This window comes from Argopecten irradians, chromosome 1 (genome assembly GCF_041381155.1).
Source record: "Argopecten irradians isolate NY chromosome 1, Ai_NY, whole genome shotgun sequence".
In the NCBI taxonomy this organism is placed as follows: Eukaryota; Metazoa; Mollusca; class Bivalvia; order Pectinida; family Pectinidae; genus Argopecten; species Argopecten irradians.
This window is the reverse complement of record NC_091134.1, coordinates 39,631,607-39,644,193: the sequence shown is the minus strand read 5'-3', so window position 1 is coordinate 39,644,193 and position 12,587 is coordinate 39,631,607. Positions and strand designations below refer to the sequence as shown.

Genomic DNA, 12,587 nt, shown 5'->3' with positions numbered 1-12,587 from the left:
TTCGTTATGTTCTCTTAAGATGGACTAGTACTATACAGTTTCCTGCATCACTTTTGTCTTGTATATAGCAGACTCAAGCATTCCTCCAATCTTCCGGTAGTGTTCCTATTGTGGTAAGCGGATCTAATATTGACTAAGCAATGGTTTTTTTTGAAACCGATGCCCAAGAGAAATGGTTTTAATTTGGTAACATTTGGTAGAGATAAACTTAACACTTGGTCATTCAGACCGTGGCTAAACCAGAATAATTTTGATATATCTGTAAATTTGCCATATTTTAAAATATGTAAGCATTACTAGACAACTCCCCATAATGTCATTTGTATTGACATTGGGTTTAAATATATCAGAGTAATAAAACTGCTTTAAGGGAGAATAGGAGTAACAGCATAAACACCGCATATTGAAACTGGACGATATAGAAATATAGGTTCAAACGTTTCAAATCATATCATAGCGATAACAATCTTTACCAAAATTCAAGATGGCTGCTTGGCGGTGATCTTGTTGACCGATTCTTCCCAAAATGCAATATGCACAACTAGGGCAACCTACATATTAATTTCATAAAGATCCCCCACTTTTTGATAAATAGCGACAAGTATTGTTAACGGACGACAAGCGATTTGATTAGCCCCACACTTACAATTCTAGGATTTAATAACAAAATGTCACAATGTCAATGTTGCGATTTCCTGGGAAAACACTAATCCTATGCACTTAAAAATTCTACTCGCTTTTGTAGTCATCAGTTTTTCTTTTAGTTTGCGATCGAGATGCTATTTGTTTGTTATTCGTAAAGGATATCGTACATACCTGCTAGTTTCTGGTCCTGATGGATACAGCTTCTCTTCAATTTAATCTTTTGATCCTTGGCAGTGGAATTCAAAGATCGATTGGGAGTCGTTTGCCACCATAATGTAAGAGGGCCATTTGTAAATGCTCTGCCGACCAAATCGGATCGAGGACAATAACGAAAGGTTTTGTAATTCAAGTTAATCGTCTAGAAAGGTAGGGAACAGTCAGACCGTCTTGGCATAGACGAAAGTATGCGATTATTAGAAGCTGAATATTGGTGTCGGTTTTTTTTTTTTTTTTTTTTTTTTTTTTGGGGGGGGGGGGGGGGGGGAAGGGGAGAGGAGTGGGGCAAATAGTTTTAAAAAATTGAATTCAGTTTTAAATATCGAACACTTTCATTCACATCATAGACAGCAAGTTGCAATAAGAAGAATACCCTTTTTTAAATTATTATTATCATTCCACTCTTCAAAAATAACGGCGAAATCTTGTTTACGATATAAACTTTATTTTAAAGAAAGTATAAAAATTCGAAAATCGATCTTCTTCAAATCTTCAATGACTCACCTTTCGTCCTTATCCGCCAGCTGCTGGTCTACTATCGATGATGGCTTCTCAACGTACTACACCATGTTAATATCACTAATTTTGTTTTAATAATAAAACCAAATCCATGGTGTGCAATATTTGAAGCTAAACATTCAAAAACTAAATTTGCAATGACTTTCCGATTGAAATGAATTCAATTTTTGTTTAAAAGTTTAAAAGTAGAATTGCTTATTTTCTCTTCGATTTAAAAAAAAAGAAGATTTTTCGACATTCAACCTCCAACATTCGGCCAATCTTGGACGGTCTTGTCTGGAACCCTGTTGAAGACAATGCATGGGATTAAATATACTATCCCATTTTTATTTCTTGAATCAATCCGGAACTTCCCTTTCCAATATTTGAATGATTGTCAGAATATCTCGCCGTTAAATGATCTGCAATATTCGTTACAATTAGCGTCTTTGAGAATTGCCCCAAACCTTCACCCCCCACCCCTTTTTTGTTTTGTTTGTTTGTTTTTGTTTTAAAAAGTCTTCTCTCCATGTAGAGAAAGAAGCGTCAAGTACTTTTCAAACAAATAACTTCTTACTTAAACGCTAATTGGAACGAAAACAGAGGTCAAATATGGTAATCTATCCTCATTCTTGTCATTTGTTCTTCCTGCCACTTTGTGAATGCCTTTTCCAAAACAGAATTTCTCATAGCTCCATTTTTTCTTGGGAAGCAAAACTTTTTTATGGTAATTGGCTATTATTTTAGTGATTTGTCTTTCCGAAGTCATTTCTGATGAATGTCTTTTGAAGAAAAATATCGTTTTTGGTATAAAAACAAGAATATTTTTTGAATGGCAAACTTTCTCTCTCGCTTTTGGCGTCAGCATTTGAGGTATGCCTTTTAGACGACACGAATCTCGTTATGAGGCTTTTATGAATGCCTTTTTTATGATAAAAGATTCTCTTGATTTTGGCATCAATTTTTGTGAAGATCTTATTTGAAGAATTTTTTTTCTTGCATAGTGCACGTGAACAACTTCCCATTTTCGAAATTTTAGCAGTCGGAATGGAAATACATTTTTTCTGGACAATTAGGTAACGGATATATCTCGCATTTGTAAGACACATTTAAAAAAAACTACGCATTTCTTTCCCTTTAGAAAACAAATACTTTTCTGTTACTTTACTATGTAATCGCTTCTATACTCTGGCTCTTGGTTTTTAGACATTTTGTGTTGCTATAAACTTGATGGGTTTTGTGCTATTGCAATTTTAAAATTCTTTGGGAAAACTTCAATAATTTGGGAAAACATTTTTTCAGTGTAAAATTATACCTATGCAATTACCGTAATAAAACAAGGACAAATTTATACTTTATATAAACAATCTCCCTTGTTCCATTCAGTGAGCCAGAATATAGTCAAATATCATTGCATCAATAAAATAACGTCTTGATGATTAATTCATACATTTGCAACTTGATATCTTGGTTCCCACGAATTCATTCAAACTTGATATCTTGGTTCCCACGAACTTATTTAGAGTGAAGTGAGAGAGTACCAAAAGATTTTTTCCCTCTCTTCAAAACGTGAGCATGAGCTAACGATCAATAAAGCAGAATGAGTTAGCTTTAAACGATTGCCAAAAGCTTTCCATCTTAAGGCAAAAATCCTCACCAAAATCAGGCATTTTCAAAACAGCTTTTTCCAACAAATTATTCATTGCTGTCCAAATTAGCAATAACCATAATTTTCGAAGATTGGTTTTCCTTCACTATAACTTTGATTGCATGGAAATAGTTTATTTTTTGCGCTTGTGCTTGGAAGCATCAATGAAGTGCCAATTTTGTATCAAAAGTGCCTATTGAATCATTAGGTTCTTTTTGCTTTCCTCGTTTGATCCCATTGAATATCAAGTTGCCAGGTTGCCAGGTTTAGTCCGCCCCTTGACCTACACATTACCTGTCGTGTATCCACTGTGGTGGTGTTTGGTAGCCCGAGAACTGCCCACTGGTCAGCCTTCAGATCCCAGGGCAAGAGAGACAGGCCAAGGCGGGAACCTATATGCAGCAAAGTTTGTTGGACTTCGCCAAACATTCAGTTCCAAACCATGTGCCAAAACTAAACTAGTTTAATAAATAAATTTTCAAAAGCATGCAAAATGCTTGCTTGTATTACTTTTTGATCTAATTGTACTGCAATCAAATTTAGTATGAAATATCCTTTTTTTTTTTTTTTTTTTTTTTAATGATGCGATTTTCTTTTTGAACATTTTAATTATGTTCTATCAATTTCAGATTTTGGTGGCGCTTTTTTTTTAACAGGAAGAGAAAAAAAGAAAAAGAGAATACGTTAGTATGCAAATGATGGTAAAATGCATACAAGTAAATCAATGAACTAAATACATATTCTAGTCAAAGGAAACTCTAATGATCGACATTAAAATTGTCTATCCTATTAAGCTTATCTATAAGCTATTCTCTTGGATAATTATTTCAAACCGAAACCAACCAACACAAAGTTTTCAAACATGCAAATAATTGAATGTTAGCAACAAAGAAACCCCTTGCCAATATAGTCAGTTTTCAATAAAAAAAAATTTTAAATTACAGAATGCTGGAAACTTGGTTTTCAAATATTCTTTTTTTTGTGGAAAGGGGTTTCACAAGTAAATTAGAAAACCAGAAATGCAGAGCATTTTGTACCACAATTTTAAACCTTTTCTTTCATTTTTTTTTTTCTGCCTGCATGTTCTGGTTAATTAGTGGGATAAAAAAAGTGTGTAAAATTGGAGGGTCATGATTCAAGTCTGCTTGAAGAAAACATCTTTGCAACCATTAGCTGTTTGGCAGCCTATATATACAATTGGAAAAGTAAGGGAACTCAATTTTCGTGGTTTGTATATTTTGTCTGAATTTTTTTTTTTTTTTAAACAAATGGTCCGAGCCAAATGTAAAAGTATTCATTTTTTAATCATGAATTATGATGAAGGATAACTACAATGACACAGACCAAGAACACAAAATTTAAAAAACAAACACGATGATGATTCAAATTATTTTCCATGAAAATAACGTCTATGATTTGAATTACTTTCCACAACATTTTTTGTAGAAACTATGGTCCATTTTAAAAATATTGATTTTAAAAATTTCATGATGATGAACTGCTGCATTACTGGCATGCCAGTTTAAATAGAAGATGTATTTACATCTCAAGTATCCTGTACAGAATGATTTAACCTGCCAGATTCCGTGGTTCCAAGATGTCACTATATAGAACTCTCAATTTTAATCATGTATACATGATTAATGTTGTCTTTTGATGGCAGATACCAAATATAATCCCAAAGATAATCCTCCAAAGGCAGAATTTTTAAAGATTTTTGTTTTGGCAATTTTTTTCTTGTCATTCCTATCGGGACACAGTAATTTTACACCACTTAACAAAGAACTGAAAATAATTATCAAAGGTTGATTGCTCAACCCCAATTTTGCCCATATGAATCCTGGTACCACTGTGCATCATTGTATCCTCCTCCACCATAACTGCCAGATTGATCAAGAGGTTGCTGTGCAATGGGCTGAGCTCCCCAGTTGTCTTGTGTATTGCGTCGTTTTGTTTGGGCTTGTCCTATTTCGTTTCCAGCTTTTCTCTTTCCTCCTCTGAACTGTGGGACTGGTTTTGGTGGGGGTCCTCCCCCTCGTGCCCTCATAGCCCCCCTTGGCCCTCGCATAGCTCCTCTTGCTCCCCGGGGAATAATGCCTCCTCTAGGACCACCACCCCTGGGGGGTCCGCCTCCTCGACCTCGCATTGGCTGCGGCAAACAATACATGTATTTATATCAACATTAAAGGTTTGCTTTGACAGAATAGAAACATACAATACAAACAGAATAACTTAATATATATGCATACCAGCATTACTTATTTTGGATATAATTATATAAAAATATTTTATCTTTTTATTTACTTTTTAATTTTGTTTATTATTGATGTAAAAACGAATTAGATTAATGTTGAGTTTATTTTTAATAGAATACATCAGATCAATTCATGTAAAAAACATCAAAACTTTGAATGATTGTTACAGGAAGCATTCATCAGAAACTGAAGATAAATTTGGGGAAAATAAAGAAAGCACAATTTTTCAACAGAGAAGAAACTTACTGGTGGTGGTCCGCCTCGGCCTCCACGACCTCCTCGCTGTCCAGGGTGGTATCCATAGTCGTAGAATTCATCGTAGCCATAGTAATCGTCATAGTAATCTACAGAAAATGATTTTATTTTAGCAAATTTTACAAAACCAACAACTTGGTAGTAATTCATAGTAACAATATTTTAGCTTATAAGGCACAACTGCTTTTAACAATATGGTCATTTACAACACAAGGTTTGCCTGTCATGTGAATTATAATTTGACTGTAAAAGTGGTTTTTTCAAAGCTCCTAAAACATTCCAATCAAGTTTCATTATCTGAAAAAGAGCATTATATACATGTTTTCAAAAAATCAAAACTTTAAATGAAATTAAGACAACAACTAAAACTTACCATAAGGCCTTGGTGGCATGGGTGGACCTGGACGTCTCATTCCTCCTCGTGGATGCATGGGTGGCCTCATCGGTGGACCCCAGTAATCATCATATCTGTATAATTATGTAGGTAATGCATACAATAACAGATATTCTTTCATACCTACAGGTGTAATACTGGCTGGTCCAGGGCAATACACTCTTGTCGCCTGAGGCTGTATTGCATGGCTACCCATGCAATAAAGCCTCGTGACGTCACGGCGTCAACAAAATCTCTATTTCCTCGGTAAAATTTAAACATTCCCCCCCCCACAAATATGACTGGTTTTACTATAAAATATGCACACAATGAAATTTGTGTTGAAAATATCACATCATTTTTCATGTATGGAAAATTGACTTCCAGTCGTAGATTTCTTCGAATTTATTTCAAAATGGCGGGATATTATAGTTGTAAAATTGCAATAAAACTACGAGGTATGAAAGAAAAATACTCTTTCATAAGTGAATATGAAGGATAAGGATATTCTACCCTCGGGATCACAAAATGTTGCAAAACCCTCGGCAAGCCTCGTTTTTTACTACATTTTGTTACCCTCGGGTAGAATACCCCTATCCTTCATATCCACATATGAAAGAGTCTTATAATACATATCAACCCAAAACAAAAGGTTATGCTTCAAATCTATAACAAACATTCACTAATGCTACATAACATAGAATTCAAAACAATGCTGGGATATTTGTACTTTCTCAAATGCTCCACCATACCGAAGACCTGTAATAAAAGTTGCAGGTCTAAAATCTCAATATCTTACCCAAATGGACCACCTCTTCCTACAGCCATAAACATCTGTCTTCTCTCCTGTTCACGTTTCCTCTGTTCTTTCTTCTTGTTCTCTGTTGGTGGTTTCGCCATGGAGACTTCGATTTCTTGTTTGCCCAATTTCTGCAATCAATAAACTTCTCAATGAATTTCTCACCAGATTCAATAGCATTGAAAAACTTAACAATCTCACAATAAATTTTTCAAGTATCTGTTTTAAATCTTGTAACATATCTACAGCCACAGAAAAACTATAGACTCTGTCAAGTTTTAATAATTTATATTCACAACTGGCAGCCAACCCTGCAACTGATTATACTGGGCAGGACCTGAGTTGTGGTAGCTGATTAACAGGTGCCGTAACATGTCAAATTTGGTAAACCTCTGAAGACTGAAAGAAGACATTTTTGGTCAACACGTCTTGTGAATTATTTCTGAAGATCAGTACACAACTTTGTGTTTTTTCAATATTAATATATAAACTGAGAAATGATTCAGAATCAATTAAGTTTTAAACATATACTAGACATGACCAAAGCTGTGGTATCTCCATTAACCTATACAGCACCCACCTGGCCATTCATCGCTTCTTGAGCCTTAATGGCATCATCTCTTTCCTCATAATGGATAAATCCATAATCCTTGATCTTTTTGGCACGTTCAATCTTGCCATATTCACCAAATTTTTCCTTGAGAAGATCTTCTGTGACATCACTGGTAAGATTTCGCACATACAACACTTTAACCTGAAAAACAACAACAGTTTTTTAAACATTATTTTTTCTTCTTAACCCTTTCACCACTGTAGGCCATAATGGACTCATCCAGATCAATGGATGGTAGAGTCTACTAAAGTTACATTGGGGTGAAAGAGTTAACTAAAAGATAACATATTTTTCCCCAAAATCATTCAGAGTTCAAACCTAGGATTTATGGAGTACTAAAGACTTCTGTATATATCAAATACATTTATTTCATGGCAGGGGATAATCAATTTCAGATCAGGAGGGACCTAAAACAAGTGATCCCCCAGACCCATTCTCAGTTCATACCTTTGACATTGTTGCATCATCTGGTTCGTCGATGGGATCAGCCCAGTCTACAATGATATCACAGCCCCATACTTTGATCCTGCCAGAACCCAGCTTCCTTTTGGCTGCTGATGCAGATTTGTGAGAATCATATTCCAAGAAGGCAAACCCTCGGTTCTTTTGATTTTCTTTTTCAGCAGATCTGTATATGATAACCTGGGACAAGCCCTCTGAAAGAAGAAATTTGTATGTTTTAGTAGTAAAATTGATACAAACAGAAAAAAACTTCTACACAATATAGAAAATATGAAACAAAGTAGAAATTGTCACAAATAGTTTTTAGTTTAATTGAACGATTACTTTAAAAAAAAAAAAATAAACCAAGTTTTGTTTCAAGCTTTTTCTATGTTGTTTAACAACATGTACACACTACGAGTATTTAAAATCAGAATTTGTATTTGACAATATCAATCTCAGTTGACTCATCAACAGACATGGATATAATTATTACATACGTGAAGGTTGTAAAACTTTTTTTAAATGTAAGCATCAAGTGTTACCTGTGGTTTTTGAGAATTCTGAGAATATTTCCTCTCTTGTTTTACTTTTTGGGATGTTTCCCACAAACAACCTCTGGTTGGCGACGGAAATATTGACTTTAATGTGCTTTCCATCTTTAATAGCATGATTTTCAAGCTGTGAAAATAAAATAATATCGTAAAATCAAAGTCTGCAGGGCCAAGTCTTCCAATTATATGCTTAACTAATATTTGAATCAAAGTAAAAGTGATTAATTTTTTTCATTTCTAACTAAAATGTAGGGTTGCAGGAATTAATAAAATATACAAAAAACGTAAAAAATTTTGTTTACCTTGCTAACAGCTTCCTGAGCTCCAGCTTTTTCACAATATGTCACAAAACAATACCCTCTGTTGAATCCAGTCATGGGGTCCATCATGAGACGCAAGTCCCAAATTTTTCCACATTCTTCAAACAGAGGTATAAGTTCGTCTTCAAAGACATCTTTGGGGATCTTTCCAACAAAGACCTGATATTGGTGTAAAGAAGAACATATTTAAGAAAAAGATTTTACTCAAAATTTGACCTTTCAATGTTTTATGACAGGTGAGGCGATGTACTTGCTCCTTAACAGATTCGAAAATCTCTGAATTGATATTATCTAAATTCCATCTGTTTTCCTTCCTATTTAATGATGGGATTTATTGGTGCTCGACTGATGAATATCTTTTGTTTTCTGTTATAAATTTAATAAGAGTAAACCATGTAAAAACTTCATGTTTGATAATTACCTCGTGGCCAGGTCCAGGTGGAGTTTCATCATTTGTGTCAGGAGGGGGCCCTCCATATTTTCTTTGCCCTGTAGTAACATCTAAAGAGTAGCCCGTCCTGTCCAAGATTTCCTACAAACATGACCAATAATTTTTTCTTGTGAATTTTCATATAAAACTTGTGCCCCCTCCCGCCATACTTTTACATTCTCTATCCCTCTATAATAAAAAAGAACTCTGCCATCAACTTTTGATCAATACCACTAATTGTTTTTTAATGCAAGTCACTGCTTTCTGCAATATATTAGAGTGGATTATTAATTCTGTCATAAGAATTTTAAACAATATCACCACTTTAAAAATATATAAAATATAAAAGGAAGCCAGTCAGTTTATTCAAAGTCAACAGTTATGCATGTTTATATGAAAACTTTGGCTCTGAGTACATATATGCAGTTTATCGTGGTGAATTTTCAAAAAAAAAAATTCACTAATATCTAAGACTTAGGCCACTATAGGGATCCAAATTGCTTGTTTCCGACTATATATTTTTTGAGGGACATTGCCCTTCCACCACCTACTTTGAATTTACACTATCATTACTCATTTCCACCTTACTTTTAATTTTTGTTCGTCTGGTCCTTTTGCTGTAGCTGCCGATGAGCCCTGTTTTTTGTTCTGACGATAAGTTTTCATCATTCCACATAAAAATGCACTTTTGTTTGCAACGTGATCAAGACACGTTTCACTGAACTGTTTTAGAACTGCAACACCGTCATCTGGGTTGAATTCTTTCAGAGCATCCAGCGCTCTTTCGTCAAGGTCGTCATGGTCAAGTTTTATATCTTAAAAATAAAAAGTTTCAAAAAAGAATAGTCACAATAGTCACATCATCAGTGACTTTCTTGACTAATGGTGATGTCCTGTTAAAGCTGAATTTAATAATTTGCAATTACTGCTGTAAGCATTATGAATATATCATGTTCTACAATTATAAATGAGATATATCTTCTGAACATCTACATTTACTTTTTATCCTAACAACTACCAAGTTTTGTAAATTGGAGTCCAAAGGATCTTATTCTTCCAATCCTGTACTGGTGATAAACTTAACTTATAGCATAACCAGTTAATCATTCGGTAAGTGTCAACCAATAAGTCAACCCTGACAGTATTATCATTACTTACCTTGATTGCACATTTTTTGGAGTTCATCAGCAACTTTAACATTAATTCCATAGTCTAAAAGTTTTTGGTAATTTTTTTGGTTTTCGGTTGATTCGTTGGTGTCCATTTCTTCTGCCAAAAGTCTTTCCTCTGCCGCTTGATCCATTTCTTCTACTCCATTTTGAGCCATCTGATTTCTGAAAACGTCAAACTGTTTGTAAGCAAAATATCAGACAATCTGTGGGTCATAGTTTCGGTATTAATTTACTATTACTGTAACATCATGCACAGGTGATCTTTAATCTGGTCAGCCAAAGCAGTGAATTTTTAATGTAAAATGATATGGCGAAACAACAATATTAGAGGTTAGCACGAGATGCTTTAAACATTGCATCATGTGAATGTTTTCAGCGTGGAATAAGACCTCATAAACGTGTAGGACTAGGCGAAACTGTTTAAAGAAGTGGGGAAAAAGACATTTTATCAACAACAAAATTGAAAACAGGTCGACATGAATCAATCCAATGAGAGAAAGAGGGAAATAAAATTAGTTTTAAATTACCCATTATTACCCCTTTTTATATACTCAATTACCCAATAAAATGAGCAGCATGTAGGCCTAACAGAGATCCACATGCACCTCATAACACAACTATGTCGGCCCCGCCCACTATTCTCGGAAGGCCAATGACAATCAAACATGGCGCGTCATGACCAGGAGTAGGCTAATGAAATCGGCGATGGCAAACTGCAAGAACACTGGCATTCAATGACGGCTTTGCACTCTTTAAATTGGTGTTCGAGGACAAATTCAGTCAAAAAATCTCTTGTTAAATTGTTACAAAGTTACATTGACTTTCTTGTTTGCTATCTAGACCAAGATACCTATTATTCCTCTGGATGACGCCACTCTTTTTCAGACTAGGCCTATCAAAAAATGGCGGATGTTTGTCTAGCCGGTCCCGGCGCCAGACAAACTAAAAGGTCAAACATCATAATTAATCGCTTTAAAAGACTGGAATTACATATGATAGGATCACTGAAGTCGCAAAAATAGCATTTCATTACGATATATAATGTATATAGCGTGGTTTATAAATAGCTTTCAATAACAAATAGATTTAGCAGGTGCGCGTGGCTTTAGGTTCCATTATTGGCACGTGCATCCGTTTACTGTTTCAATTAATGCAATCAAAACACACAATCAGCATTCTTAAATAAATAAATTGCTTACATACCTTTTTAACAGGGATGCCAAAATAATAAAACGTTTTTAGGTTCAAATTCCTGAACCTCACCCGCCTAAACAGACATTAGCGACAAGAAAGAAGGAGAAATTGGGGTGTACACGCTTGATGGCACGGTCTTACTCTCGAACCTATTTGCATACGACAAAGAAACTTAGGACGATTTTGGTATTAGTCTTATATTTAATTAAAATAACATCTTAAAAAACGTTTTAATATTAATATCATGGATTTGTTTCAGTAGCGATTATTTTACCGGACGCGATAAAAAAAATTGTAAACACACAATGATCTTCGGACGTTTCCGGAATCCGAAAACAGCCGAGGGGTTGTTCAGTGTTGTGAACTAGCAATCGCGACATCTCGGAGTAATTTCCGTGAACCTTCGGAAATATATCACGTTATATTTCCGAAGATTACCGGAAATTTCTCCGAGGGGATCCGATTGGTGAACTAGGTGTAATTGGCTAGGACTAGTGTTTTCGAGAAACTGGTTACCTAAAAACAAAAACATCAGAAGGACCAATATTTTTTTTTTCTTCAAATATGTTTTTTCTTCTTTAATATAAAAAATCTCCATCGCTAAACGATATTATGAGAAAATTATAACTAGCGCAAAATATAATCTTCCGAACAATATTGAAACGAACTGCTTCCTCGTCTCTACTTGAGGGTTTCTCACTCAACTCTAAAATACTGGGTTGTGATCACAGATCATCTGATTAGCCAATTATTGGAAAGAATAACTCAACGCCTCCATACAAGTTCATACATTTAATTCTGGTTCTGCAGATACAGAGTCACAATGTGTAATCACACTCTCTATCACTCTAATTACCGTACAATTAGAGATTATGCCAGAATATAGAAGTTATAAATGGTAGCGAGTACAAATGTACAATTATCTAAGTCGATACTTAAGCTCCCTGTTATGATATATGACTTGTCTTTTTATAAAGAAACAACAAAGTGATAACTAAGATGCAATAGCAACAATCGCGACAACAGAATAAAGATAATAGTAACTCTGTATATTTAGTAAGTAGTTTATAGAAATTGATCAGTATGCATCAATTTCTCTATGACAAGATTTCAACCCAAATATCTTGTAATAGATATACAAGAGAACCCTAGTCTCTTGTATTAACACATGTAA

General features: G+C 34.6%; 1 protein-coding gene across 2 annotated transcripts; it reads right to left on the bottom strand.

The window, feature by feature from the left end:
* Nucleotides 1–4,292: 4,292 nt before the first annotated feature.
* LOC138327523 (heterogeneous nuclear ribonucleoprotein Q-like) lies at nt 4,293–11,580 on the bottom strand. 2 transcript variants are annotated; one of them, XM_069273691.1, is made up of 12 exons: nt 11,423–11,580; nt 10,206–10,381; nt 9,636–9,862; nt 9,039–9,149; nt 8,600–8,776; nt 8,289–8,424; nt 7,750–7,958; nt 7,270–7,443; nt 6,690–6,820; nt 5,891–5,985; nt 5,509–5,606; nt 4,293–5,156 (listed from the first exon to the last, which is right to left on the bottom strand). In XM_069273691.1, exons 2-12 carry the CDS (start codon nt 10,372–10,374, stop codon nt 4,821–4,823), a joined length of 1,863 nt encoding a protein of 620 aa, XP_069129792.1. In that variant the 5' UTR covers nt 10,375–10,381; nt 11,423–11,580; the 3' UTR covers nt 4,293–4,820. The 2 variants fall into 2 exon arrangements, with proteins under 2 accessions (XP_069129792.1, XP_069129799.1); XM_069273698.1 differs by having other exon boundaries at nt 4,964–5,166.
* Between the last annotated feature and the right edge of the window lie 1,007 nt (nt 11,581–12,587).

What these genes read in the sequence shown, in the direction of transcription:
- LOC138327523 (XM_069273691.1), bottom strand. Translation starts at nt 10,374, where the DNA reads ATGGCTCAAAATGGAGTAGAAGAAATGGATCAAGCGGCAGAGGAAAGA. An exon ending in CAGACGAACAAAAATTAAAA is followed by an intron (nt 9,150 to 9,635) that starts GTAAGGTGGAAA and finishes TCATGTTTGTAG; the next exon opens with GAAATCTTGGACAGGACGGG. An exon ending in GGAAGAGGTGGTCCATTTGG is followed by an intron (nt 5,986 to 6,689) that starts GTAAGATATTGA and finishes ATAATTATACAG; the next exon opens with ATATGATGATTACTGGGGTC.